At 38.9% G+C, this 27,403-nt stretch overlaps 5 protein-coding genes across 5 annotated transcripts; 1 reads left to right on the top strand and 4 right to left on the bottom strand.

The window, feature by feature from the left end:
• Positions 1–133: 133 nt before the first annotated feature.
• F5B22DRAFT_69344 (GroES-like protein) lies at positions 134–1,740 on the bottom strand. Its single transcript, XM_047980485.1, has 2 exons — positions 1,287–1,740; positions 134–1,143 (listed from the first exon to the last, which is right to left on the bottom strand). Exons 1-2 carry the CDS (start codon positions 1,432–1,434, stop codon positions 281–283), a joined length of 1,011 nt encoding a protein of 336 aa, XP_047832637.1. The 5' UTR covers positions 1,435–1,740; the 3' UTR covers positions 134–280.
• Positions 1,741–2,658: 918 nt separating this feature from the next.
• F5B22DRAFT_635218 (uncharacterized protein) lies at positions 2,659–4,194 on the bottom strand (the record flags this gene model as incomplete). Its single annotated transcript, XM_047977106.1, has 1 exon — positions 2,659–4,194. One exon carries the CDS (start codon positions 4,192–4,194, stop codon positions 2,659–2,661), a length of 1,536 nt encoding a protein of 511 aa, XP_047832636.1.
• A 1,735-nt stretch (positions 4,195–5,929) lies between these two features.
• Positions 5,930–8,000, bottom strand: F5B22DRAFT_599577 (uncharacterized protein). The gene has a single exon (XM_047974469.1). The coding sequence runs from the start codon at positions 7,635–7,637 to the stop codon at positions 6,597–6,599; it is 1,041 nt and encodes a 346-aa protein (XP_047832635.1). The 5' UTR covers positions 7,638–8,000; the 3' UTR covers positions 5,930–6,596.
• Positions 8,001–21,705: 13,705 nt separating this feature from the next.
• On the bottom strand, positions 21,706–23,340 carry F5B22DRAFT_69196 (PAPA-1-like conserved region-domain-containing protein). Its single transcript, XM_047980484.1, has 4 exons — positions 23,058–23,340; positions 22,263–22,979; positions 22,101–22,207; positions 21,706–22,019 (listed from the first exon to the last, which is right to left on the bottom strand). The coding sequence occupies exons 1-4, from the start codon at positions 23,188–23,190 to the stop codon at positions 21,795–21,797; spliced, it is 1,182 nt and encodes a 393-aa protein (XP_047832634.1). The 5' UTR covers positions 23,191–23,340; the 3' UTR covers positions 21,706–21,794.
• A 2,322-nt stretch (positions 23,341–25,662) lies between these two features.
• Positions 25,663–27,283, top strand: F5B22DRAFT_69155 (peroxisomal membrane anchor protein conserved region-domain-containing protein). Its single transcript, XM_047980483.1, has one exon. The coding sequence runs from the start codon at positions 25,836–25,838 to the stop codon at positions 26,928–26,930; it is 1,095 nt and encodes a 364-aa protein (XP_047832633.1). The 5' UTR covers positions 25,663–25,835; the 3' UTR covers positions 26,931–27,283.
• The last annotated feature ends 120 nt before the right edge of the window (positions 27,284–27,403 follow it).

The raw sequence follows: 27,403 nt of genomic DNA, 5'->3' as shown, positions 1-27,403 counted from the left end.
ACCCCTACATTGGTTTGGATTACATCAGGCGGATATAAATGACGGCGTTGTCTATGGCGAACTTGATGGGAGCGTTGAAATTGGTATTGTGCGATTTTGGTTGGGTTGGGTTTGAGGGTACTGCACATTACCCTATGGAGAATGTTTATACTCATGAAGTGGAAGGACTGTTAGTATTATGATATGGCTCTTTGGCTAGGAGTTCTTCAATGCAAGTCACAATCTCCAATGATAAACCAACTGCGTCAAACAAATCGATATCTAAGCTGCCCCCGTTCCCTCAATGCTTTATCACAATCTTGCCCCCTACATCGTGAGAGTCCAGCGCACGATGTGCATCGACAATATCCTTATACTCAAAGACCCTCGCAGGCTTCGCATCCCACCGTCCCTGCTCAATCTTCCGCACGATCTCCTGCAGCGGGATCCCCGACAGCGGAAACTCCGGCGAACCCAACACCTTGCTATGGAACAAGCTGAAATGCACCCCGGACTCCATCTGCACCATCGGATTGAACTGCCTCACCGGCTCCAGACCACCCAGCCATCCCGCCTGCAACATCCTGCCACCAGCCCGCGTGAGCGCGATGGATTCTAGGAGGACTTTGTTCCCGATGAGATTGAGCGTCTTGTCGAATTTCCTGCTATTCCCCCCCTCTACTTTGAATAGGCCACTCTCCTCACGCACCGCCTCTGCAGCCCCTATATCTCTCAGCCACGCGAAGCGTTCCTCGCGCCTCGTAGTAGCAGTCACGATGGCGCCAGCGTCAACAGCTAGATGCAGCGCCGCCTGCCCCAGTGTACTCGTCGCGCCGCGGATGAGGAGTGTCTCCCCCTTTTTCACATCCAAGATGGTGAACAGACACGACCACGCCGTGCAATACACCTCCGGCAGCGCGGCGAGTTGTTCCCAGGATAAAGTGGTGTCTAACGGGATGGCGTTGCTCGAGGCCACGGTCACGTATTCGCCGTATCCGCCTGGTCTATTCCGGCCGAGGCCGCCCATTACGGCGGCGACTTTGCTGCCGATGGGGAAGCGCTCGGCTTGGGCTGGTGATGAGGGGCGCGGATATGATTCTATTGTGCCGACGCATTCTAGGCCTGTTACTGGGTTCCATTCATCCCACTCGCCTTTGCGCATATCTGAATGATAACCAATGGATGTTAGCGACACTTAAAAAGGGGTTAGTGTTGAGGGGCTCTCGCTAGGGGCAGCCTCGTTTGAGGAGTTTCGCCTCGAATGATACTTGAAGGGAGTTTGAAAAGTTTGGACTCATAGCACTTACGCATCTCTGCATGGTTCACACCGAAAGCTTGGACGCGAATTAGAACCTCGTCGGCGCCCGGCACGGGTTTCGGGACATCTTGATGTATTAATACCTCCGGGCCGCCGAATTTCGATATAACGATGGCGCGCATTGATTCAGGCATCATAGTAGTAAAATAACAAATAGGATGAACTCAAAGTAGTGACTTTCGATCAAAGGGATGGTAATGTTGGAGATACTTAGACAAGATATAGAATGAATAACTAGGTAGACAAAATGATATCCACAAGAGTGCCAAGGAATGCGTTCGACAAGATATACCTACACAGCCAAGACAGCCTCAACGAGCTCTTATTATATACTTCATCTGTCCCTGCAGACTGACGTAAAAGGAACCCTCGCTTTGGAAACATGTCATCTCGACGTAGACGCGATGATTCCACATGCGGCGCACCCTCAAATGTCACCAACCACGATGCATGTATACATGCGTACTACTTAAAGCAGACTACTGCGCGAAGCAACACGATCTAGCGCAAACCTAGCGCAAACCCGGCATTTGCAAGTACCTATCATTAGCAAAGCCATACAGTAGTCAAGCCTGCTTTACATACAATAGGTATGTCAAGGTTTTCAGCGAGGGATGAACCGAAGCAAACCCATCACATTATCTACTTCCCCGGAGATATCCAGTTCGGGGATCGATTGAGTCGAGGTTGCGTGGTATCGATGAAACCAGACAGGCCGGCTGACTAACGACGCCCCGCATAGGTTACGATTCAGTCGTAAGCAACCCTGACCTGGACACATACATACCTTGTCTGTGAACGAACATGCCGATCGGCCGAAGATATAGTACCATTTAATGCACGCGCAGCCAAACTAGGCTGGAAATGATTCCTCACTATTCCCCGGTGGTGGTGGCGGTTGATTGCTTTCGCATAATGGGGTGTCCTCGATGTGCGGTGTCGCGTAAAGTATAGCATAACCTATTATACACTGATAGATAAGTTGCATCACGAATGGGCTAAAAGGGTCTCAATGAATGATAAAAAAATATCTCATATCTCGTATCAACAGAAATGATAAATCATGACCATTTCTAAACTCAGCAGAAGGGGAATTTCCGAAACGCCGCCATGCTGGGTATATGTATGCCCTGATGCCGAAGCCAGAGAGTATGAAATGCGTGGAACAAAATGAAGGAATAAATGAGAACCCATGCCCGTAAACATAGCCTAGAAACTGAATGATCCCATCCAAGATCTTCGTACGCCTTCCAACATGTGACCCCATTCGTTGCTATATGCCGCCAGCTCATGAAGTTTTATCTCTTGTACATGCGAACAAATCGAGCTAATCTCATCGCGAAGTTACTCTCGTATGAACATTAGTTATCGTACCCTAGTCCCAAGACTCTTTGCAAGCTCCTCCTCATGCCCCTTGTGGTGCCTGCATCGTCGTGTTTAGTCGGGCTGCCCGGGGTGCCATTCGGGTCGCTGCCGGCACTCAGTCTTCGGCCAAGGAAATTGAAGCTTAATCGTCGCCCGACATTCGAGCTCTTCTCGGTATTGCTGTCTTTCCTCTTCTTTTTGCGAAGAGCTACGACGGGCGGGACTTCAACTGCTCGTGGGGGCCATTCGCCATCCCGCTTCCAGCCCACTACGCAGACGCGCAGCATGTCGGCCAGATTGATAGGACATGCAGGTGTTAACGCATTGATGATGATCTTATCGTAAATTGCGCCGTAATTAGTGGAATTAATAGAAGCTCGCATTGGATTCGCGGCTGGAAGTAGCGGCGGAGGAGTTGGTAGGAGGGTTTGTACTGGATATTCAGAAGAATCTTCTTTGACTGGGAGCTCTTTGGAGTCGGTATCTACAGAAGATACAGCAGTGGTATCCCCTGACGTGCGCGTTCCGCTGGGACTAAGCGGCGGTGCCGTGCTAACCGTTGATTCAGCAGGCGAATCAATAGGCGATGATGGCGATGAAGAGCTCGAAAGCCGCCAGAATGATAGTCTTTTAGCTGTAGGCGAGATGGGTGTGGTTTCAACAGGCTTCGGACGGACACGCACTACCTTGGCACCAGTCCAAGCATCCCTTCGAGCAGCAAAACAAGCAAGTCCGGAATTCCATTCCATCTCAGCACGCGCATCTCTCCTCCGTTTCGCACTACGAGCCAACTCAGTCGCCTTGACAGTTGAGCCTACAGCATCTGGTGTTTCAAAGCGATACGCTAAAGGAAAGGGGGAATCATTGTGTTCATCATCAGATAGATCGGATAGCCATTCAGTTCGGGGGCAGAAATGAACATGGTCTTCAGAAACGGTGCTGTATATGGAAGCGACATCTTCATCGTCATCGTCATCGTCGCAGTGATAGCCATCTTCATCAGCGCCGAGGGCAGATTCCTCTGTGCCCTTTATCTCGCTAACAACAGGCTGGACCGGTAAGGAATCCGCGTCATGAGTGGAATCTTCTGAGGTCAGCTTCGTCGAGTCCCCTGCTCCAGATACAGGCGGCCACTGAAATCTCCAATCATTGCGTATCCTTTCGGCTAGAAAGCGCCGGACAGCTTCTTTCTGCTTTGCCTTGTCCTTGCTCACGAGATCTGGGTCGTAGTCTCGAGATACGGGTACTGGCTGCTGTGAGTGTGTTCGCAACCGCGAAAGAGGTAATTTGGTCGATTTATAGAGGTCGGAAAACAGCATCTTTTGTGTTGTAGCTGAATGACCCCCAGATAAGGTGGCTTGTGGCGTCAGAACGGCATTGGTGTCGTAAGCTTGGGGAGGACAATGAGCAGGAGCTCGCTGGCCTGTTATAGTCTGACAACCCTGAGCAGCTTCACATGTGGGGTGCGGGGAAGAACTACGACTGGCGGTGGCGGGAATAGGAGCGCCATTTACCGGCTCTGGTGGTACCATTTCGCTGGGGTTCCTTGTTAGCTTCATGCGGGACGGGGAGGGCTTGAAAACCACATCTGGTGCTGGGATGAGAGCAGGCGTGACATCAGTCGGTGCTTTGGTTCATTCACGAGACTGGATCAGACTGGATGGAGAGTTGACAAATAGGAAGCCAGGTAGTGTGACATCTGGTAAGATCGGTGCTAGCGCAATGTAAATGAAATCGGTACAAGGGCTTTACGACTCTTGCATCAATCCCTGAGTAGAACCCTCTTGCGTACAATACGGCAGTGTACGTAGGTAAGTAGAGGCGCGTGACAACAACCGCCCGAGGAAGAAACTTGAAGTGGCACTCACAGCATGAGCTCAGCAAATGGTTCGATACTCGGGCTGCTGGGGCACTCTGTCGATGGCTTAGTTGAATACCACATGCAAGTGTGATTTACGGAAACGATCTCGGCTGGGGTGCCAAGACGGCAAGCCCAAATTTGCATTCTGCATCACACTACCGTAGCGCAGTGCAGGCCCACTAGGCATGCAAATTCGGCGGATAGACCCTTGAGGCTTGGCTTGGCAAGGGATGGAGAATGGATGGGGATCGTCCGCTTTGTGCAAAATACAGCACATGTGCACAGTAGGCCGGTCATGGAGGCAAACGAGAGGTGAGGCACACTTGGGGAGAGACGTACTTTGACGGGGACGCGAGTGACACCGAGTCACACAAGTACAACTAGGTTTGGATCAAGACGGCACCTCACCTTAGTAGTGTCCGTAATGCCAATAAGGGTTCGTCTTCGCCAGTCGAACTTCGGCGAGACAAACGACACTACCGCGCCGTACAGTATTGTAGAGTCTCTGGGCACGTTGTAGAGAGGTCGGTAGTGAGACAGAATTTTCGCAACCTGGCAATGGTCCTAGCAGTCAGGGCACAGATGTACTGTAATCTGTACAACATGCGGCCTTTACCGGGAAAGATGTCCTGGATGGGTGCTTAGGACCGGCATGCAACCTCGCTCAAGCGTAGATGATACCATGCACAAAGGTAGTGCAAATCTGCGGCCTTGGCTGGGCGGGTCTTCGCACTGCTTTACAATCAACAGCTCTCCGTATCGGAATGCTAGCTAAACAATGTAAGTGGGCAAAGGCATTCGTTGCGAAACTACCGGTAACAGACTCGCTCGTACAGTATGGCAGAGGGTAAGGTGAAGAATACAGTAACAGGTGAGGGGCTGAGATTGGAAGATGGATGGGGCTCCGAAGTACACCAAGATTCGAAGGATGCTCACCTAGTCTAGGTAGTACACTACTCGGAGATGATTTGTAGTTTACGATATCTGTAAGCGGCTTCTAGAGTAAGTATTTGAATATGAACAGAGCCGCGAGCTTGCGTCAATGGAAATCTCGGACCGAGATGATGAAGAGAGGGGATGGCAGGACGGCTCGATTGTCAGTCAAGTCAAACTCAACCTACCTTCGACTAAGCCGATCGGACTGTAAACTACGTAGGTATTCAAGATGATTTGCTCTCATATGATTTCTTGAAATTGAGTAGATATGTGTGCACACGATCTAGGTAGCTGAGATAGCCGGCCCATGACACCTTGGCGCTTGCATCCTACACAGCCAATTTTCCCAGTCGCCAAGTCAAGATGACAACATAGTGTGTGGATGTTAATACACTGTACAAATCGAACTGTGTTGTGTCATCTTATCATCACGTGTCTCTAGAACTACCATCAACGTCAGAATGCGCAACAAGACAATGTCTGCGCTTGAATCCAACTTCTCTAGACCTACAACAGTCACAATTCCATGCTGTTTGATTGATCGGGCATCTCAACAATGTCTCTTATCTATAGAATTCTCGAGATCCATCACTAACATAGTCGGCTATGAGCAGACGTAGCTGAACGTCAGCAATCATCTTCCATAGCTCATCTCGAGATACCATAGCACAGTAACATGTGCAAAGTCAGAGGAAGCAGTACAGCAGTCGAGTGCTACATCGGCACCCTAATAAAGAGACAGCTAGACATTTCAGGACACAGGACTCCATCTGCGTGACAGTATTCCTTCCTTATCCCAGTGTAGCTACCAAATCTCATGAGTACTGTAGACTGCCCTCCCTCCTCATTTCTTCTCTCCTTGTTTCTTCTTATTTACGAGGCGGATTCTCTTCACCACGCCACGGCCACTCGCTGTTTTCGTCGGTGGGGCACGAGGCTGATAGACTCCCGCACTATCTGCCGTGTTCTCCGGAGAATTGACATCGCGAGAAGTTCGTTTGGCCCGTCGGCCAGTCATTGATCGAGTCACTGCTCTAGTGGCTTTTCTTGGGGCTTTCTCACGCCCTAGCTCTGCCTTCGGCTTTGGAGTAGGCGTCTCTACTCCTTGGATAGGCTCGGGTTCGGTCTTTAAAAGTGTTAGACAATATCGGTCCCTTTATTCATATAAGAACTTCGTATGGACTTTACCTCAACGTCTTCATCTTTGTTCTCCCATGGGGGGAGCTCGCGACTGAGTGAAGCCACGTCTGGATTGGGTCTTCCTCTAGCCATGTGTTGCCCGCTTGGGGGTACAGGGTTATAGGTGAAAGCATTCGCAATGAGAGCAGCGGTTCCAGTAAGCCGAGTCATGTCGACGTTGCCAATCCTCTTGCCATCTCCCAAGAATGATGCTGTGAGCGGAGCTGGTTGGTCGGTGCTAGAATTGCCATCCACACCAAGGGAAGGTTGCGGCTGACTCGCAGCAATTCTAGCAGCTTCACTCATGATCCGATAATTCGAGCGGCAACGAGCCACATCCTCATCGGAGAAGAGCATGGAAGTTCCTACGAAATGGTTTCCAGTTCCTGGAAGACAGTCGGTGAGGCCATGGTAAACAACCGTATCAGCAACTTGGTTCAAGCTTCTGATGTAGCGGTTTCCAGCTCGATAGGCAACGCGTATGTCGAAACCTTTTTCGCATTCACGGCCAAGCTCCATTCGCAGCTGGAAGGGGTCAGGGTCGGATGGGTGTCTTTGCATTTGGCGTTTGAACACGGTGTTCTCGTTCTGCATCTCATTAAGGACGGCTTCTCTTGCACAATGGATGCCGAGTCCAATGCCTGCCTGCATCCCCATAAGCCAAGTGCGCTCATCGTCTCGCAAATCCCCAGAATCGATGATATAATCCAGCGACTTATATGGAGACTCGGGAAAGACTGTATCTTGGTCCATAATGTCATCTTCGAAGTTATTCCACCAGGCCTCACCTTGGCCTTCAGGCACATAAGCTGGGAATGGAGCTAGGGCTGGTGTTGTTCCAGTCAGCCCAGTAGGGCTTGATTCAGGTCCTGAAGATGCGGCCTGAGTGTTGGTGTTACTCTCACTTTCGAGCATCTTTGCTGAATCTGTTCTTAGACGTGGGTCCAGCATGGACTCGTCAAAAACATATTTTGTCTTGCCTTCTTTGTTGCCCTCCATAGTAGCAATTGAGTAAGTAATAATATGTGGGAAGGTGCAAGGCAGGAAAGGAGAGGGTTCAAAACAAAGCCTGCGAAGAGTGGTGAAGGAATGGAAGGGAGGGGCAATTGTGTGTGCTAGGGTTGAAAGGTAGAAAACATCAAAATGAAGAAAGCTTGACCTAGTATTAGGGCTTCAAAATGTCGGCGTTGCCCATAACAGTCCTCGGCGTTGTGTTGCCCCGCATATGTTGGCATTGTTTACACATGGAAACCTGTGGTGTACAGAAATTAACTGTAAATATCGTGGAGTGGTGTGAGTTCCTTAGGACCTCGAGCCTTTACAGTAGGTCGGCCTATCAAAACAATGCAGAAAGTGAACTAATTCGTCTTCTAGAAGCACACAAGGGTTTCCAGATGGTCCAAGTACTTAGAAAACCCCTCTACGGTTTTCTCAGTCTATATGCCTTTACCATGCCTGCTCTCTAAACTCGTAGTATGGGACGTTAACATGAACTACCTTCGGCTCCTAGATTCTCCTTAGAACCAACGTACAATGAGAGACAACGTGTTGCCTTGATAGTTAGGTCTTTAAGCAACTGAGCATGCCAGCTAGCCCCGAAGTCATCTGGATTGTGATAGTAGTCACGTCCTTCATTTAATGCTGTTGGTTTAATGAACAAGAACCAATCTGGTATAAAATTTAGGCGTCATGCTAGCATAATCTTTTATCCTTTCGTCTTATTGCAAACGAGATCGATTTTTAACCTTGTTAATATCAGCCCTTGCTATGGGAAAATATCTGATTAATGATCATGTTTAACAATAATCATTCTCGTCCTCGAGGGCAGTAACCCCCTGTGGTCCTTCTAGGCAGAAGCACTGCACGGGTCTGAGATGGCAAGATGAAGCGATGAGTCTCATTTGTACGTTACAGATGTTAAAATTCTCTCTTATCAAGGTCCTTGATTGTCCAAATTAGATAGCTAACTACTGTTGCCTTCAACCTTCAATTTAAAAAGATGAAAAAGATCAATTATATAACGATCATGTCAAGTTTAATACAGTGGCGATGTGTAGAGCGGTCCATCACTGTGGGTAACACATCAAGTTGCCTTTAGACGCGTTCTTTAATCACTTCTTTACGTGGAACATCCCCTAATTCTACCGTCACTTATCAACTACTCAAGCTCGTCTAATGAGTCCAAATATACTCATTCCTATTACTGTGGCCCGCATCTTCATCAGCTACTAGGTAATACATAAGGTTCCCATAACGTCATTCTGTGCTAGAAATTAGAGCCTGATGTATTAGAGACCTCCTAGAGCATTGCGCAAGGCAGAGTATGAAGCTCAAAGTATAGTGTCGATGCTTCCATTTGTATCTCCTCGCCTGGAATCACCGGATTGTCAAACGTTCTTTTTAGCTATGGCGTACAACCACTGCACTGCAAAATTGTCTTCTTCTCCTTACATACCTGTGAGAACTGCAACCAAGGGGTAGTACATTGATACTTTCTGTTGTCGGCATTGTGCTATACATTCATTTTATCTACTTATATTTACATAACACCGCTATCCACCTTTTTGGATCAGTCCGTAGGTACACGCATATATTTTTAGTATAGATGAAGAATCATCAGGCAAGTTGAACGAACACTGGCCTTTTGTAGTTGGCCACCGTATCTACAACACGATACCTACACTCTAGACTTGAAGGGAGCGAGGTAGAATAACAGGTCAGGTTTGAGTACTAATATACAAAGGAAGTATAAACACCTGTTGCAATAGCGTTTGATTTGAGTATGTCAGAAGGGCTATACAAGGTATTGTGACAAGGGCTCGTATAAAGGGCTTGGAACTTAGTTATATTTATTAATAATCTATTAGGGGTCTTTAAGGCCTTAATCTTTTTTTTCTCCTATCTTGGAGTGGGAAATTCCTTTATTATTTATATTTATTTAGGCTTTATATAATCTATAACTCCCTTCCTTTTATTAGGCATTTATACCTTAATTATTAATCTTTTTACAATTAATAAATTATTTTTATTTAATTGCTTATAGCTTTATTTTTTATTAGGAATAATATTAATTATTTTTAAATCTTTAAGTTTTATAGGATTATTTATATAATATTATTTTTTTTCTTTTAATGTTTAACTTTAAGCGTAATTAATTCCTTAAAGGGTTTATAAATTTAAGGTTTTAATAGTTTAAGGGTTTATTAATTTGTTAGGATTTTATTAATAGAATTATTTAATAAAAGCCTTTATATTAATATTATTTATATATTTATAGGGTTTTTAAATTTAATACCTTTTAATTAGTTAACCTTTCTATTTAATTAAATATTTTATATTCTTTTAAGTTTTTAAAAAGTTCTTAATTTTTTTTATTTAATAATTTTTAAACTTTATTAAAAGCGTTTTTTATAAAGCTTAGTTAAAGTTAAATAATATTTAATTATTAATATAATAAAGTTTAATAAGTAAAATGTAAAATAAATTATAGATTTTCTACCCTTTAAATAATATAAATTTAATAATAATAGGTAAAATTACTTTATAAATTTTAAAAAGATTAAATATCTTTTTATTTAACTTTTTAATAGGTCTTTTTATTTTAATATTCTTTACGTTTAATATTATTAATTAATTTTTAATATATTAAAGCGGAACCCTTTATTTTTTATTTATTTATTTTTTTATTTATTATTAAACTTTTTTTAATTATTCCTTAACTTTTTTATATATTTATATTATTTAATAGATATATAATTTATTAAATAAGTTATAGGGTTATATTATAAAAAGGTTATATATAATTAAATAATAATTATAATTTATATAAAAAGGGGATATATATATTAAAGTTAATATAATATTATTATATATAAACTTAATAATTAATAAATATTTATAAATAAATTTTAAAGATTTAGTTAAATTATTTTATTTATTTATTAATTTAAAGGTAAAAGGTTATATTTATATAAAGTTTAATATTAATAAGCTTTAAAAAATCCTTTTATAAATAGTTTATAAATTTAAAGTTTTTATTAAAAATTATATTAAAAGGTATATTATATAATTTTTAATAATGCTTAATAAAGATTTTAATAAAATTTTTAGTTTTCTTTTCTTTAATTTTTAAAGGTATAAAATATTTTATCTTTATAAAGGGATTTATTATTATTTAAATAAAGTTATAGTTATTAAATAGTAATAGGTTAATAATAAAGTTTATTATAATTAATTGCTATAAAATATAATATAACTTTATAGGTTAAAGTAATTTATAGGGGGTATATTATAGGGCTTTATTTTATTAATAAATATAATAGCCTTATATAAAGTTCCTTATAGTTACTTTAATATTAAGTTATTAAAAGTTCCTTATAATAAGTTTTAATATTTTATTTATTCCTATATATTTAACTATTTATATATTATACTTTATTTTTATTACTTTTTATTATATAGTTATAAATATTTATAAATATTCCTTTTTATATAATAAATTATTTATAAGTTTTATATTTTTAAAAGGTTTATTTTTTTATAAATAATATTTTAAGTTATCCTTTATTATTTTTTTAATAAATTTAATAAACTTTAATAGCTATTTAAATATAAAAAAGCTATAAAATTATTTAAAAGTTAATAATATAAATGCTATTAAATTAAATATTAATCTTTTAAAATATAAAAAATATTTATTTTATAAAACTAATTTAATTAATTAGTTTTTATTCTTCCTTTTTTAAAAGTAATATTAGGTTAATTTTAATATAATATTAACCTTTTTATTTAATTTATTAGATTAATAATTTATTATAAACTAATATATAAATAATTATTATATTTAATATATTTATTATTTATTTAAAACTTTAACTATTATAAAATATAATAGGTTTTAATAGTTAAAATAAATTTTAATTTAATATTAAACGCCTTTTAAATATTAACGTTATTAATTAAATCTATTTATTATTATAAATAGCTTTTTATTATATATTTTATAATTTATTTCTATTAATATTAACTTTTAAAAGTAAAAGGTAATAAGGTAAAGTTTATTATTATTATCCTTTTATAATAATATAGTTTTAAAGGTAAAGTTAAAGGTATTAATTTTAATATAAATTATTTTAAAAGGATTAAAATAAATAAATATAAAGGCTATAATAAAATAGTATTTAAATTTAAAAAAGGCTTTATTTATAGCTTTTATTTACTTTTATTATTATTAATTTATTTTATTTATATTTATTAATAGTTTTATAATTAATAAGAACTTTTTAATAAATCTTTAATAAAAGTTTATAAATTTAATAAATTATTATAATTTATATAGAATAATTAATACTTCCTATTTAATAATATATTTAAAGAATTTAACTTTATATATATATTATTTATATTTTTAAAGTATTATTATTAAATTATATTTATTAAAACGTTATAATATTTTTTTAACTATTTTATTATATTCTTTTTTTATTTTTATATAGATTAAAAGGTTATTAAAGTATATAAATAGCTTTATATTAATAAAGTCCTAAAAGATATAATTTATTATAGATTAAAATATTATAAAGGTATTAATAAATCTTATAAATATTATTATATATTTAAAAAGTTTATATTTATAATAAAATATTGTTTTTTATTTATAACCCTTTTTAATTTTAATTAAATAGAATCTAGATTTTAAATTAATTTTAATAAACTATTTAACCTTTTAAAATTTAGCTTAAAATTTTATAATAAAAGGAATAGGATATTTTATTAATATTATAATAATATTAAAGCTTTAATAATTTATAATAAGGTATAATAGATTATTTAAATTTTTCTTTTTTATAAATATAAGGTATGCTTTATATAATATAATAAATTTATAAATATAATTAATTTTAAGTATTTTATTTAACTATAGTTTAAATATATTTAGTTTATAATTATTTATAATATAAAAAGGTCCTTAAAGTAAAATTTTCCTATTTATAAGGTTAATTATATAATTTTAAGGTTAATAGTTAAATAATTATTATATTATTACTTTAATTATAATTAAAAGGAACTCCTTAAATTCTTTAAGGATTTATTTTATTATTACTTTAATAGTTATTTAAAATATAATTATTATAACCTTAATAATCCCTAGGTTAAAAATAATTTAACTAATATAATTTTTATAATAATATTTAAATATAAATATAATTTTTCTTATATTTTTAAAAAAATAAATAGGTTAATATTCCTTTATTTACTATTAAAGCAAAATAATATTATAATCCTTATTAAAGGTATTTAATTTAAAGTTAAACTTTATAAAATAATTTTTCTAATATTAAAAAATAATTTATTTTATATAATATTATTTTACTTTTTATATATATATTATATTAAAAGTTAATATAGGTTTAAGGTATACTTTTTTAATAAAGGGCAGCTTTTATTATTTAACCTTTAAAAAAAACATTATAAAAATAATACTATTTATATTTAAAAGTACTTTAATTAAGTATTTTTAATTATTATATAATAGGGTTATAAAAATAATAAGCTTATAACCTATTTTAAACTTTAAATTAGCCTTTTTTTAAATTAATTTAAAAAGCTTATTTTTTATTTATTTAATTATATTAATATAAAAAAAGTTACCTTTTTAAAAGTTTAAATTTCTATATAATACTTTATAAAGCTTAATTAAAAATTTAAATTTAATTCTTTTAATTTTATATATTATATAGGATTAATTATATTTATAATAATAATATTAATTTTAACTCTTTTTATTATAAAAGGTAATTTAATTCCTTTATTAAACTTCCTTTTAATAAAAAAGGTTTTTTTAAAAGTTAAAGGAAGCTTTTTCCTATTAATATCCTTTTTAATATAATAAATAAAAGTATAATAATTATTCTTATTATATTATTAATAATTAACTTTATTTTATTTTTATTTATTAATAATAGTTTAATTAATTCCTTTTAAAATAGTTATAATATTAAATTAATAATTATCTTTTAAATTAATTTTAGGTTTATTTAACTTTTTATTAATAGCTTTCCTTTCTTTATCCTTTTTTAAAGATTAATTTTAGCTTAAACTAAAGCAATTTTCTTTACTTTAATTTTAATAGCTTAATTTTAATTATTTCTTTATTAAATTAAATATACCTTTTAAAAATAGCTTAAAATATACTAACGCATCTCCCACTTGACCTGGCCGCCCCAATAACCTATATAAAACCCCATTATTTCAATCTTTAATAACTTTACGAATATTAATCGTACGATTTAATAATTAGTACCGTTAAATCCGTTAGTTAAAGGGGAATCCAGAGGTATTATTTACTATTTTTTATAAAATTTATTAAGCGAGATATTAAGCAATACGTTAAAGAAGCGCTAAGCAAGGATTAATTTAGCGCTTACTTTAGCGTATTGCTTAATAACTCCGCGAATATAAATTGTAGAATTTAATGGAGGGCACCGTTGAATAGCCCTTTTTATTACGAATCTAATGGTATATTTCATTATTTCATACGATTAATATTCGTAGAGTTATTAAATTATCACGTGATTAGCGCACCGACGTTTCTTGTATGGGCTAGGGGGGTGGCCAGGTCAATTGGGTGGCCAGGTCAAGTGGGAGATGCGTTAATATATTTTTATAAATAATATTAGCTTTTTAAATTATATTAAAAAATTTATTATTATTTTTAAAAATATAGCTTTAATTATAATAAACTATCTTTATAAATTTAAATAATAAGTATTTAATAATAAAGGTTTAAAATATTAAGCTAAACTACTTTATTAAATTATTCCAATTAAGGATTTTAATAAAAAATTAAACAATATTATTAAAATACTTTACTTTTATTAAAGCATTAATATTTTAATATATTATTAAAGGATCCTTAAATTAAACTTTTAAAGCTATTTAATAAATTATTTAAATATTAATAATATTAATATAATAAATTTACTTTTAATAAAATTAATATTATTATAAAGCTTTATTTATTATAAAAAAGCTAATTTAATTAATATAATATTTATTAAAGAAAAAACTTTCTATATATATAAATATATAATCTTTAACTTTAACCTATTATAAAAAAAACTTAAAGGTATCCTTTTTATTATAAGTATAAGGTTTATTTAATTAAATAGAATTAAATATTATAATTATAAAATTAATATTTCCAAATATAATTAAAAATATATATATTAACCTATTAATAAAAGGGTTAAAAGGATTATTATTATTTAAATCCCTTTTAGGTCCTTTATTAAGGTTTTAAAGTAACCTTTAAAGTAATCCTTTAAGCGGATTATAGGGAAGTTATCCTTTAAAAGGGTTATTATTATCGTTAAAACTATTAGGGTTTCCTTTTAGGTTACCTTTTAATAATAGGATAACTTTAATAAGGATTCCTAAAGAGATTTTTATTATTATATATTAAGTTTAAAAGGCTTAAATAATTAATTAAACTTTTATTATTTATAATGCTTTATTATTAATTTATTATTATAAAATAACTTTTAATAATAAATACTTTATAATAAAATAGTTAATAAAGCTAATTATAATGCTGTACTTTTTTAACTTATTAATAATTTAATTTATATTAAATATAATTTATTTATTTAATTATTTTTAAATCTTTTAAATTATTATTTAAATATAAATTTATAATTTATTAATTTAATTAAGGTTTATAATAGAATAGTTTATAAATTAATTAATTTATCCCTTAATTATAATAGCTTAATTATTTATAACTTTTTAAATCTTTTAATAATTAACCTTTTATTTAATAAGTTTACTTTAAAAAATCTAAAAGGTTTAATAATAATAATCCGTTATCTTTTTAAATTAATTAATAATATTAATTTAAAAATAGGTATTTTATATAATATATATAATATATATAATAGTTCTTTATATATTTTAAAAAAAGGTAATATTTCTTTATATAATTTTTTATTAAAAACGTTCCATTTACTTTTAAATTATTTATATATTTATTTTATATAAATTAATTAAAATATTATATATATTATAAATAATAATATATACGTTTTAAAGTATTTCTCTTTATTTAAAGAATATTCCTTATTTATATTTTTATAAAAATTAAACTATTTAAAAAGTTTTATTTATATAATTATAAATATTTATAACCTATTATAAAAAGTTTTAAATTATTATATTTATATATTCTATTTTTATATTTTTAATATTTTTATAAATAATTAAATTATAAAAGATAAATTTTATAGCTTTAAATATTAATTTAAGAATTATAATAAAAGGATTTTATTATAAAGTTAATTAATTAATAAATTTAAATAGGTTTTTTAAAAAAGGTAATCTTTTAAAAAAAGAAAATATAGTTTAATTAAAATAAATAGGTTTAAATATAATAAATAATAATAGAAAAAATATAGCTTATTTAAGGATAAAGGTTAAATTTTAATTAAAGCTAATAAAATATTTATTTAATATTCCTATATATTTTAATTTTACTTATAAGTTATTAAAGGGTAAAATATCCCTAATTTTAAGCTTTAAGGTTTAAAAAGGTAATAAAAGCGGATAGTTTAACTATTATTTATCCTTAAAATAATTTTTATATAATAAAGGGGATTTTAAAAAGTTAAAATTTAAACTATCCTTATTAAAATAGTAGGAATTAAAGTTAAAGTTTTATAATTAAAATATATTTATAATTTTAAAAAAGTTTAATATTTTAAATTAATAAAGTTATTAATTACTTTTTACTTTTTAAATAAAAATATTAAAGTTATAATATATAATATTTAAATTATTAAATATAAAGTATAAACTTTTTTAAAATACCTTTATTTAATAAAAGTAGGGAAAATATTTTATTAAAGTAATTTTATATTTATAAGGATTTAAACTTAAAATAATATTATATATATAGGGAAATTTATTAAAGTTTATTTATTAAATAAAGATTTAAGCTATATTAAAATATCTTAAAGGGAAATAATAGATTATTTATAATAAAGGTTTATATAAAGGGCTTAAAACTTAATTATATTTATTAATAATTTATTAAAGGTCTTTAAGGCCTTAATTTCTTTTTTTCCTATCCTAAAATAGGAAATTCCTTTACTATTTATACTTATTTAAGCCTTATATAATCTATAATTCCTTTCCTTCTATTGGGCATTTATACTTTAACTATTAGTTTTTTTATAGCTAATAGATTGTTCTTATCTAATTGCTTATAGCTTCACTTTTTGCTAGGGGTAGCGTTGGTTATCTTCGGGTCTTTAGGTCTTATAGGACTGTCCGTATGATAGGTATATAGTAAGACTCCCATTGTAGTACAAGGTCTAAAAGGTCAGATGTCTGAAGGAATTCAGACCTCTTTGACTATATACAGTGTATCTCTTTGTTCCTCCACCCTGAAACCCCTGACAGAGTACAAGGTATACCAGCTGTCAGGGATCAATTTCACTTTACGAGTGTATCAAGTGGTTAGGTGTCCAAAGCGAAGTAAGTAGTGAAGTGGATAGTCTAGGAGCCCCAGGGATCCCTCATATCTCATTGCACGTTGAGATAAGATCAGATCTAGGCTTCCAAGGCAATTCAAATTCGGTTCAAAGCTTGAGGAATATGGCTATAACTCTTAATATACGTGCAATTCCACGATAGCTGCTTTTCAAGTGTCCATGTCTCCGTGAAATCATTGTGATCTTTATAAATACAGAATAACTTCTACAAAAAGGCCGCACTCTCCGCTGCTAATTAATTCCCCATGCTGCACTTTTCCAGCAGCCAGTAAGCAGCCGCAAGTCAGAGAAAATAAGGGCTCTTTGTTAATACTATTGATTTATATCTTCTTTTGGATGAAATGGGGAGGGCCTGCTACTTATATGCCCCAAGTTACACACTAGTCACCCCCCTTTTTACCTAGCTTCTACCCTAGTATGAGATGATTCCCTGATAAAGTGTATGTGTTATGGCTTTTATCATTGCGCAAACATCAAAAGCTTCGAGGGTGCGAGGAAGTTTAGACTTCTCCTGGCTATAATTATACGTCTGCTAGTTATTTGCTCACCACTACGCCAAGTAATTTTGTAACACCAGCGGACCAAAAGCTAAGCCCCCGGGGGTGAAGTTAGTCTTCGATATAGCTGTCTATGTAACTGTTCGAGAACTAGAATCCGCTACTAACTAGGAATGAGTATCGATGAGTATCTTATCACTGTATAATCAAAATGGACGCTGTAGGTAGAAGAGATTAGCCAGTCGAACCTAGTTGACTAAGTCTGGTCTTGGGGGAAACTTGAATTTGCTCTTCTTCACTGAGTGCGTAGGTGAGCGGGACTCAAAATAGTAACATGGGAGACAGGGAGGCATATATATTACTACGAATGGAAAATGTTTTCATGGCAGTACGAACCAACCCAATCCCTTACTGCCTGAGCCATCCCCTTGATCCTCTTACATGTTATTATCAACGGGCTATGTCAGGGCCTGCTATCCTGGCTCATGACTTCTATTGTTATGCAATAGTCTCTCTAACCTTCTTGCGGGCGAAGCTGAGGCTACATACAGGAGGGTTTCTTTATTGCCTTACAGCCTTATAACAGGCGGGCGGCCAAAAATTCCGCATCTTGGGCAATCAAAGTCTTCCCATATTTCATGATCCTCCAAAAGCTCCCGAAAAATGGGACAGCGCGATCCTTTACCGTTGCACCTCTTTGACCGGACTGGGATCCACGAATCTGGTGTTGTTGGCGCCATATGGCCGCAGTCGTAGTACCGGACAAGTTTGCGACACATGATTAAGAGAAAAGTGTCGTCGTTAGGCGATAGGGACAGAGGTTCTGAATCTAGTGGTGATAGTTTAGATATCATTCAGTTCAGAAGATGCTTCGAATTTGACTTGGTCAGATAGTGACCTACCTCAAAGTTTCTTCGTAAAGGCCAGGCTTCTTAGTTCTGGAGTTCTAGTTCAAGTAGGACATGATTGATAGCGGGTGAAGGAGATGCTTGCCTCCTTTTGTGGTGAATTGGTCCCCCCCTTTCCCTCGTTGAGAACAAACTACATAATTACAAAGGGCGGTCGATGTAATAACTGACAAATTCGTTGGATATCAACAACCTTATGAGTTGGCCACCATTAACCCCTAAAGGGATAGCATTCGATTTTTGGCAAACATCTTAATCTATTTGAAGCCTCCCTCAACGCCATTAGCCTTCGGGCCGGGCGTGTTGACCGGACCATTCGAGTCTCTTATCCGTATCCCGAAACAGCCCATCCCAGCTGTTCGACTCCTTATCTCTCGTGGTTTGTACTACAAACATGGCCAAGCTTAGGGACATCATTTGTGTTTCTAGTTTTCTTCGTACCTTACTGGCCCCAAAAGAAGTGCCTTATTGACAATGACCTTGGCCACCTGCCTCAAGACGGGGATATATTACTTTAGCTCTTCACTGTATTTACTCAATCTGAAGAGCGGACAATGAAAACCGACGGTGTCAATTACATATTCCTTCTGGAGGCATCATATATCCATCTTATGACCCATGTTTAGCCTACTCATGTTATGTACGTATACTTATGTAGACTGATGTTGTTACCATTGGCATCATGTGGGTCTGCAACCCCTTCTAGGTGAGTACCGGCCTCCGGTTAGAGCCATCTGCGATCTGCGCCGAAGCAGAGCTGGAGCGGTTTGCCAGAATAGGATGGTCGTTGGGGAACAGATGGAGCTTATCCGGCTCATTGATCAACAGAATCATCTGAATACCTATCGTATGTATACCCTGAGACATTACAGGCGAACAGTCTAACAGTGTGCTTCTTCTGCTGCATACTTTGGAGAGCACCACCCGTCAGCCGCGATGTACACTGATGTTGTATGAGTTAATGGATTACGAAGTACGACTTGCGTCATGTAAAACTGCAATTACATGGGTAGAAGTACCATTCTCCGCCATTGTCAACGGGATTTCATCCTATTGAAAGTTATAGTCGAGAGTAGGGATTCTATTTGTAGCAAAGCCTTGCCAATCTAAAGGTAATACATGTTCATATTAAAGATAATTGTTGAAGTTTGCACAGCGAATCACGATTGGTACCAGGCAAAGTTTGTTATTCAGCAGGCGGAATAAAATTCATCCAGACGTAAAAGTCGTTCCCGCCCGATCATAAATTCGTCTCATCTCATCTCATGAATACATAATTCGTCCCAACACAGGTTACCCGTTATCATCTAGCACCAAAGCTTTCCCATAAATATTTTCCCAATAGGTATACAAGATTGCCTCCAATGACTCCAAGCAATGCCAAGCACTAGCAACATTTACAACAAACAGATCTAGATTCCTCTAACGCCTGTATATGACCTAAGATAGCCAACCCTCAACCAAAATATGTATATGAAAGAACAAGAAGCATCACGCTTTCTAACTAGGAAGCAGCACAGTGGTGGTAATATACGAGAGTACAAGAGTCCATGTGTCCCTCTCATACGTCTCCTTCCTCATCGCTCACGAACTCGACTGCCTCCATGAATAGCTCGTCTAACAAGGCCTCTTCCAACTCCTCAATAGTCGCCGATGGAGGCGTCTCGTCTGGGATAGAGACATCTGTAGCGCTCGTAGAAGTTGTGGCTCCAGATGACGCTTCCTCCTCCATTAAGAGGGCCTCCAGTTCATCAACCGATGGAGGCGTCTCTTCCTGGACAGAGATATCTGTAGCGCTCATTGAGGTTGTGGCTCCAGATAATGCTTCCTCCTCTGTTAAGAGGGACTCCAGTTCATCAATCGATGGAGAACGAGGTGTAGAGCGAGGTGCAAGCAATGGTTCGTCGTCGTCGAGATTTATGGGAGTATCAAAAGACGAGCCCGGTACGAATGGTAGAGATAGCGAGGGTGTGGGAAGGCTTGCAGCTGGCATGACTGCTTTGCCTTTTCCCTTGGCATTGGCTTTGCGTCTTTTGGGGGGAGCGGCGGCGTTGTCGTCAGCTGGAGTTTCAGCAGCCCGTTTTCGCCCTCGGGGCTTTTTCTGAGTCGCAGGTGTCTCTACTTCGCTGACTTCGTTTACTGACTGACCAACGATTTTTGTTGGCTTTGGCCCCATGGCTATTCGTATCTCATGCTCTGGCATGCCAGAGTCTCTCAACGAGTCTTCGTATTCTTTACGCGTCATTGTGACGCCGAAGTTTCTTAAGTCATCGTAATACGGGATGGAGAGGTTCTGAGGCCCATCAGGGTTCCGATGTTCGCCAAGCTTCAGTTCCTCAGCAATCGGCCCTTTGGTAATCTCAAGTTCCCGCGCACGCTGTTCGCCGAGAGTTTGGGCTACTGTCTGCGGTCCCTGAGATTGGAAGATACAAGTCAGCCCACCAACTGTCTAGCAATGAAGTTTACGGAACAAAGAGATTTGTCATATTGGTGTGATACTATGTATTCACAGGGTTATTACGGCAAAGGATACATGATATTACGTGCAGGGCAGAATAGGGAACAACTTCAGTGTCACGGCCAGATTTTACGTTGGGATCGAGGGAACATTTGTGCACATGCAATATCATCTTACCTTGTTGGGCCACGAGTATTTTTTGGCACCACCGACCTTGTTGATGGCGAGTTGCAGAGATGTGATCTAGTTTGCTAGACACAATGCCCTTGACGGGTGGATTTGCGTAGACAGATGAAAACTATTACACAACGAGTATTAACTCGCTGAATACATACTTTAATCATGTCGAACTGCCATCTCGAAATTACAAGTGTACAGTAGACTATGAACTCGTGTATCATGTGTAAGGAAGATGAGTAAATCTTCATCGCATATGATTATTCCATAGTAACATAAATTTATTTCACATAGAGAGATAGACATGGTGCGTAGCTCACCACATGCCCAGTGCCCTTGCAAGGTCTTGGGTAATTAATCTACTACGTAGTATATCCTCACGAAATTAGGCACCATCGATAAATCGGGGTATTAATATACCAATCATCGCATAATAATATTACCAGGTTTCCCACAACTTGTTGGTCTAATTATTCAGACGCCTTCTAGTGTACTTAATACCCTCCCCAGACCTAACGGCTCAACCATAAGACCAATATTTGGGTCCTCTTAAAAATATAGTAGTGCTATGAACGAGGTTTCATTTCCTCTTTAACGAAAACTTTGCCCGCGGGGCCGGCCAGCATCTCATCGGGAACGGAAACACGACTTCCATCCTTACTGCTCACCCATCTCACAAAGATGGGATTTGGCTTCTGAGCTTCTATGTCTGGCGTCGATTCCATTCCGGCCTGGGCCTTGCGGTTGGTTTTTGGTGCTTGCTTCTTCAGCAACTTATTGATAGTTTCCATCTGTAACGAGTGTTAATCCAATTTCACCAAAAAGTCGACCTTTTATCACGGGTGACAGTTCAGGAAATGATATCAGCTTACCTTGACTTCCTCATTGCGCTTCTCGCTGAGGTTTCGTCGACGACGGGCCATTTCGGCGCGCCTCATGGACAGCTCTTCGGCGGTGAAGTGTTTTTTGGCTTGTACCTCTGTGGGTTTGTTAACACGATGACCGAATCATATTCATCAGAGTAGAGTACTCACCATCAGAGAGCTTCATAAGGGCATCACCATTCTCTTCGAAGCGAGCGCGTTGTCGTTTTGTCATCTTCGTCAGATCAGGAGCCTCTTCTTCACTACCATCGTCATCACTACCGAGGTCATCCTCTGCAGGCTCTGCCTCCTCGATCTCCTCATCTTCGCCTTCAGCATCCTCCTCGTCACCACCACCCACTTTGACAGTGTCTTGAATTTCATCAGCATCGCTCTCTAGCTCACTGAGTTCCTCGTCGTCACTGTCCTTAGTATGAGAAGCCATAGCCTTCGAGGTGGTGGGCTTTGTCGCCCGAGACTTATTATTATTAGGTCTCTTAGAGGGTGGCTTGGATACTTTGATGACGGGAGCCGGGGGTGGGATGACGCTCATGTCCATGTCGTCGTCTTCACCTTCAGCGTCTTCTTCGCCATCTTCGTCATCCTCCGCTTCTGCGTCGATGTCCATGGTGTCGTCAACAACAATCTCGCCCTCGGCATCCTCCTCATCATCGTCCATCATATCGTCGTCCTCTCCCTCGGCATCCTCATCGTCATCCTCCTCCTCCTCGTCATCACTAGTTTCAACGACATAACTCTTCTTCTGAGATCGATTCCTCTTACCCTGGATGATTTCACCACCCGAGAAACTATCACGTGCAGCTTGGCGGGCTGACTGAGCAGGTTGGCTAGATGTGGCTTGGCGGAGCTTGCTTGCCGGAAGCTTAACTGTAAAGTGAACATGGTGGTTAGAATCTGAGGGTGAGGAAGGAGGGCCGCGCGAGATTGATGCCGCGGCGCTCTTACCCTCAGATCGGCGCGAAGCTCTTGATGACATGATCTTCCCAGTCCGACTACTAATGTGGTTGTCGCTATCGACCATGTCAGTGATTGTCTTGTTTGCCCGCTGGGCAGCGGCGCGACGAGGGCGAGACGCCATGTTGGGCGGCCAATATCCCGTAATGTAAAAGGTAGTGTAGGCTGTTCAATGACGGGGCTAATGTGGTAGCGTGCAGGACAATGGAATTGGGGCAAATTGAGTGGTCTACTGCATTGGTCTGGGGAGTGTAGAGTGCGTTGAAGATGGCAATGCCGCCAAAGATGATGATGATGATGATGATACTGCTGCTGCCACTGCTACTGCTTCTGCCGATACTACTAATACTGCTGGTGGCAGTACTGGTCTTGATCAAGCAAGGATGTGTGGTTGTTGACCAGGGATGGAGGCTGATGATGTACGATGATGACGATGGTGTTATTTTTAAAAGGTGGCTTGTGTGCGGCAAAGATAGATGTGGTGATTGTGATAAGCTCGTGCGCGGCCGGAGATGCGAAGGAGAGAGAGACAGATAGAGTTAGAGAGGGAGAAGGGGCCGTGACACGAAGGTCGCAGCAAACAGCCGATGAGGTAGGCAGGTCGACAGGTCGACAGGCAAGTTCACAGGCAAGTTAACAGGTAGGTCGGCAGGCAGGTCGCCGCAGGGCTTAGGTTAGATGGTCCGTTGATTGGGGGTCTGGTCTCAATGGCTCGGGATCGGGATTGGAGGAACCTTGACCACTTGGTTTGGTTTCTTCGTGACATGACAAGTCTCGCTCCGTGCTCTCTCCGCCTCACCCAGCTCCTCACCCAGCTCCTCACGCGCTCCACCTCTCCATGCTGCTGAGCTGACAACGCATTGGACTTGTGTTTTTTAGCAAAGGCTATTCATGGGCTATTTCATCCCAACACGCCCATTAGCTCGCAGAACAACACTCCCCAGCTGCCCATCAGCCCAGCCGCATGCCATGCCATGCGCATCGAGGTTTCATTGCCCGTACCGGTATACTACATACCGGGGGCCGTCTACTGATTGATGACCGATGATTGACTGGCGGGCGGGCTGGCTGACTGGTGGCCCGTCCATCCACTCGTCAATCAATCAAAGCCCGTGATGGCGAGAGGTACATGGTAGGAAACGAAACGCTGGCTAGGTTTTGGGTTTGCGCAACCATCCCAAGTCGCATCCTGTTTCGTGACAGGTACATTCCAACAATCCCCCTTCTCTCCTTCCGCTAGCCCCTGGACCTTTCATACACAGTATGGATTTTGTGCATTTATGAAATCAAAGGTATTGAGCACAACCCTTCCTAATCCCTCCCCTTTCTTCCCCTGCCCTGAGGTACAAAGATGGGGCGGTGGCAATGGTGGTGATAACAGCAACGACAAGAGCCATGACGACGACGGTGATACAGAATCAGAATCAGAGGACTTACGAGAGGTGATATGAAGCCGGATAGGCCGACGGCGCAGTCTCACGGTAACGAACAAGTGATAGCGCAAATGGAGGCGGTCGCGTCGATTTGGGCCTGGATGCTTGCTTGCTTGCTCAGCTGGTACTTCGACGGCGCTACAAGAGATTCTTGGAGGTGCAGGCTGCTGCTATCGATTAGCGTGCGACGCGGCCGGACACACAACCTTGGATGTAACCGTCTACACCGAGCAAGCAGCTTACCTGGTTTCCACCGGCATAGGTCGCAAGTGGAAACACCCCAATGTCCAAAGTCCAAGTCCAAGTCCAATGTCCTGCCTACACTAGGTATGTAAGGATGCTTGCTTGCTTGCCTGCTTACTTCTTACTTGTCTCGTCTTGGCAGCGGAATATTACAATTGGAACTATCTCGCTATCGTCAGCAACAACAATGTAGTAGGGCTGGGGAAGGTTGGCTGTGTTCGACGGGTTTGGCAGCTCCTAACCAGCGGCTTGCCACAGCTTTGAATAAGCCACCTAGATTACCTACCCGCTCTTAGTTGGGATAGCAAATGTTACAAGGTTACGTGATAAGAGTAATGAAACGGATATCACGGTCTGTTCTTCTCCGTCCTCTTCAAAGTGCTCGTTGGATTGATTGATACGTCTTCCTAGAATATCTGCTAGGTGCATTACTCGTTATATGCCAGTCACGTGTGCTACCTACATTCCAAGGCGCAATCGTTGTAAACGCTGTACTTATCCTTCTACCCGCTCTTACTTACATAGTAGGTAGTCTCCAGGCGCATGATCAGGTGTAGGTATGTACCATCTATACCTACATATGTACATACCGAGGCATGTACATTCATTCATAAAGCATCTTTAGAATAGATACATTCGGGAGGCTCAAGAATATCCCAAAGTACCAAAACACGCATATGTTGGAAACTGTCTGTGATACTGTGACGGTTGTCAAACATGCAGCATAGCTTCTGTTAAGGCGACCCTATGAACCCGACCTACATAATTATTCAGTACGAGCGTACGGTATGTAGGTATGTGCTTAGGTACCTAGTCAGTGGATAGGTACATGTCTTGGGATCTACTTTGCAGTGGGTCTTTAGCTGCAGCACTACGGTAGCCGCCCTCGTCGGTCTCTCTAGGTACTTAGCTCTATCTCGGGCGCATTTGCCGAGGCAACTATCTACTTAAGTACTAAAGTCGCATCTACGTATATGTGAGGAATCATACATAGTAACTATAGTAGTCCACCTGGTTATTCTTCACTTACTCCATACATCTTTTAATTCTGTTTATTTCCAACCTCCCTACCGCACTCGAAATCCTCCTAGGCATGGACGACGATTCAAATAAGCCAGCGATACCCGCGTGGCAGCAGGCTAACGCCGAAGCTGATGCCACCTCGGAGCCCGAACACGCGACTATAGAGCATGCCAGGCGATTCCTCGACGATGAAACCGTGAAGGCTGCCTCGCTTGAAGACAAGCGTACATTCCTCAAAAGCAAAGGCTTTGAGCATTCTCAAATCGACCAGCTCCTCAATGAGTCGGCGGACGAGAGCACCCCGTCATCGGCCATCGAACCTGTAGCGACGACGGGTGATGCAGACGTTACCGTCGACGTTTCCTCCACAGTTGCCGACAGTCCTTCATCAACAGTATCTTCCTTCTCTAACGATAGCCCTTCGCCAGTAGCATCATTCACGGGCGATACGCCACCAATCATCACGTATCCCGAATTCCTCACAAAGCCCCAACGTCCACCACCCCTCATAACTCCTTCACGCCTAGCCAACATCCTCGCTGTCTCGGGTGGCATATGGGCCCTTATTTATGGCCTCGCTGGTCTGGTTGTCAAACCAATGGCCGAGAATCTCAATGAAGCGCGCTCTGAGTACTACCATCACGTCAATGGAAAGCTTTCCCAGCTGGTCGAGAAGCTCGAGGGCGCCGTGAGTGAAGTACCTTACAAGAATGGAAGACCACTCAGGTCGCAGAAGCAGGGTCGCGATATGGAGGACAATGAGAGTGTGACCAGTGATCCCACCGAACTTTTCCATCGCGATGTTGGCACACAGACGTCACCACCTCCCTCTCTCTACGAGTCCAGCGCGAGTAGCGAAGAAAAGCCGGTTGACTCTGAAGCCAAACAGCTATCCAGGATCAGGGTGGCTCTCCGCGACTTGACTCTCATGCACACACAAAGGGCCGAGAGCATTGCCGACGTGAGATCAGAGGTCGGTCAAGTCCGAGACCAGGTCGACAAGCTGGCGTATCCGCCCATTCAGGACCTTTCCACGTATGGCGGACTCAGTTACGGCCAGAGCACGGAAGCGAATGACGAGTTCAAGAAGACAAAGGACGCAATTCGCAGTATCAAGGGTCTTTTCTTGAGCTCCCGAAGCTTCCCTGCAGTGACGACGAGATAGGATGCTGAAACGACTGCTTCTGGCCCATCTATACCGACATTTCAAAATGGTCAACACCTAAAGCGCTCCTATGACGAGGGGCCTGGCACCGCTATGAATAGCGACTTGAGTAAAATAGGACCCAAGCGTACTCAGCTCGTTTCTTTCAACCGTCACGCGGTTTCTATTGAGCATATACAGGCCTTAACGCGTCAATTATCAAATCCTCAGCCCGACACCACGAGTTATAGAAGATATACTCCGGCAGAGCTACACTCCATAGGCGACAAATCGCGCATATTTAGCAAAGGCTCTGTTAAAGTTGATGCTATCACGGTGGGAGCTTACATATTAGCCAAAATGAGTAAACACTGCAATAGCGACGACCGTCGTATGGTATTCAGAAATCTACATCGAACAATGCTATCTGCCGTCTACGAAGATATTCGCGCGGATATTGACAATCGCTATGGCGTTAGGATGGTGTACACTCC

The sequence above is a fragment of the Xylaria bambusicola genome, assembly GCF_022495145.1.
Source record: "Xylaria bambusicola strain CBS 139988 unplaced genomic scaffold F5B22scaffold_12, whole genome shotgun sequence".
NCBI lineage: Eukaryota > Fungi > Ascomycota > Sordariomycetes > Xylariales > Xylariaceae > Xylaria > Xylaria bambusicola.
Note: the sequence above shows the minus strand (reverse complement) of the source record. Positions and strands in the feature narration are given on the sequence as shown.

Coding starts and splice junctions, on each gene's coding strand:
- F5B22DRAFT_69344 (XM_047980485.1), bottom strand. CDS start 1,434: ATGATGCCTGAATCAATGCGCGCCATCGTTATATCGAAATTCGGCGGC. Junction 1,144..1,286: donor TGTGAACCATGCAGAGATGC/GTAAGTGCTATG, acceptor GTTATCATTCAG/ATATGCGCAAAGGCGAGTGG.
- F5B22DRAFT_599577 (XM_047974469.1), bottom strand. CDS start 7,637: ATGGAGGGCAACAAAGAAGGCAAGACAAAATATGTTTTTGACGAGTCC.
- F5B22DRAFT_69196 (XM_047980484.1), bottom strand. CDS start 23,190: ATGGCGTCTCGCCCTCGTCGCGCCGCTGCCCAGCGGGCAAACAAGACA. Junction 22,980..23,057: donor AGCTTCGCGCCGATCTGAGG/GTAAGAGCGCCG, acceptor TTCACTTTACAG/TTAAGCTTCCGGCAAGCAAG. Junction 22,020..22,100: donor AGCGCAATGAGGAAGTCAAG/GTAAGCTGATAT, acceptor CACTCGTTACAG/ATGGAAACTATCAATAAGTT.
- F5B22DRAFT_69155 (XM_047980483.1), top strand. CDS start 25,836: ATGGACGACGATTCAAATAAGCCAGCGATACCCGCGTGGCAGCAGGCT.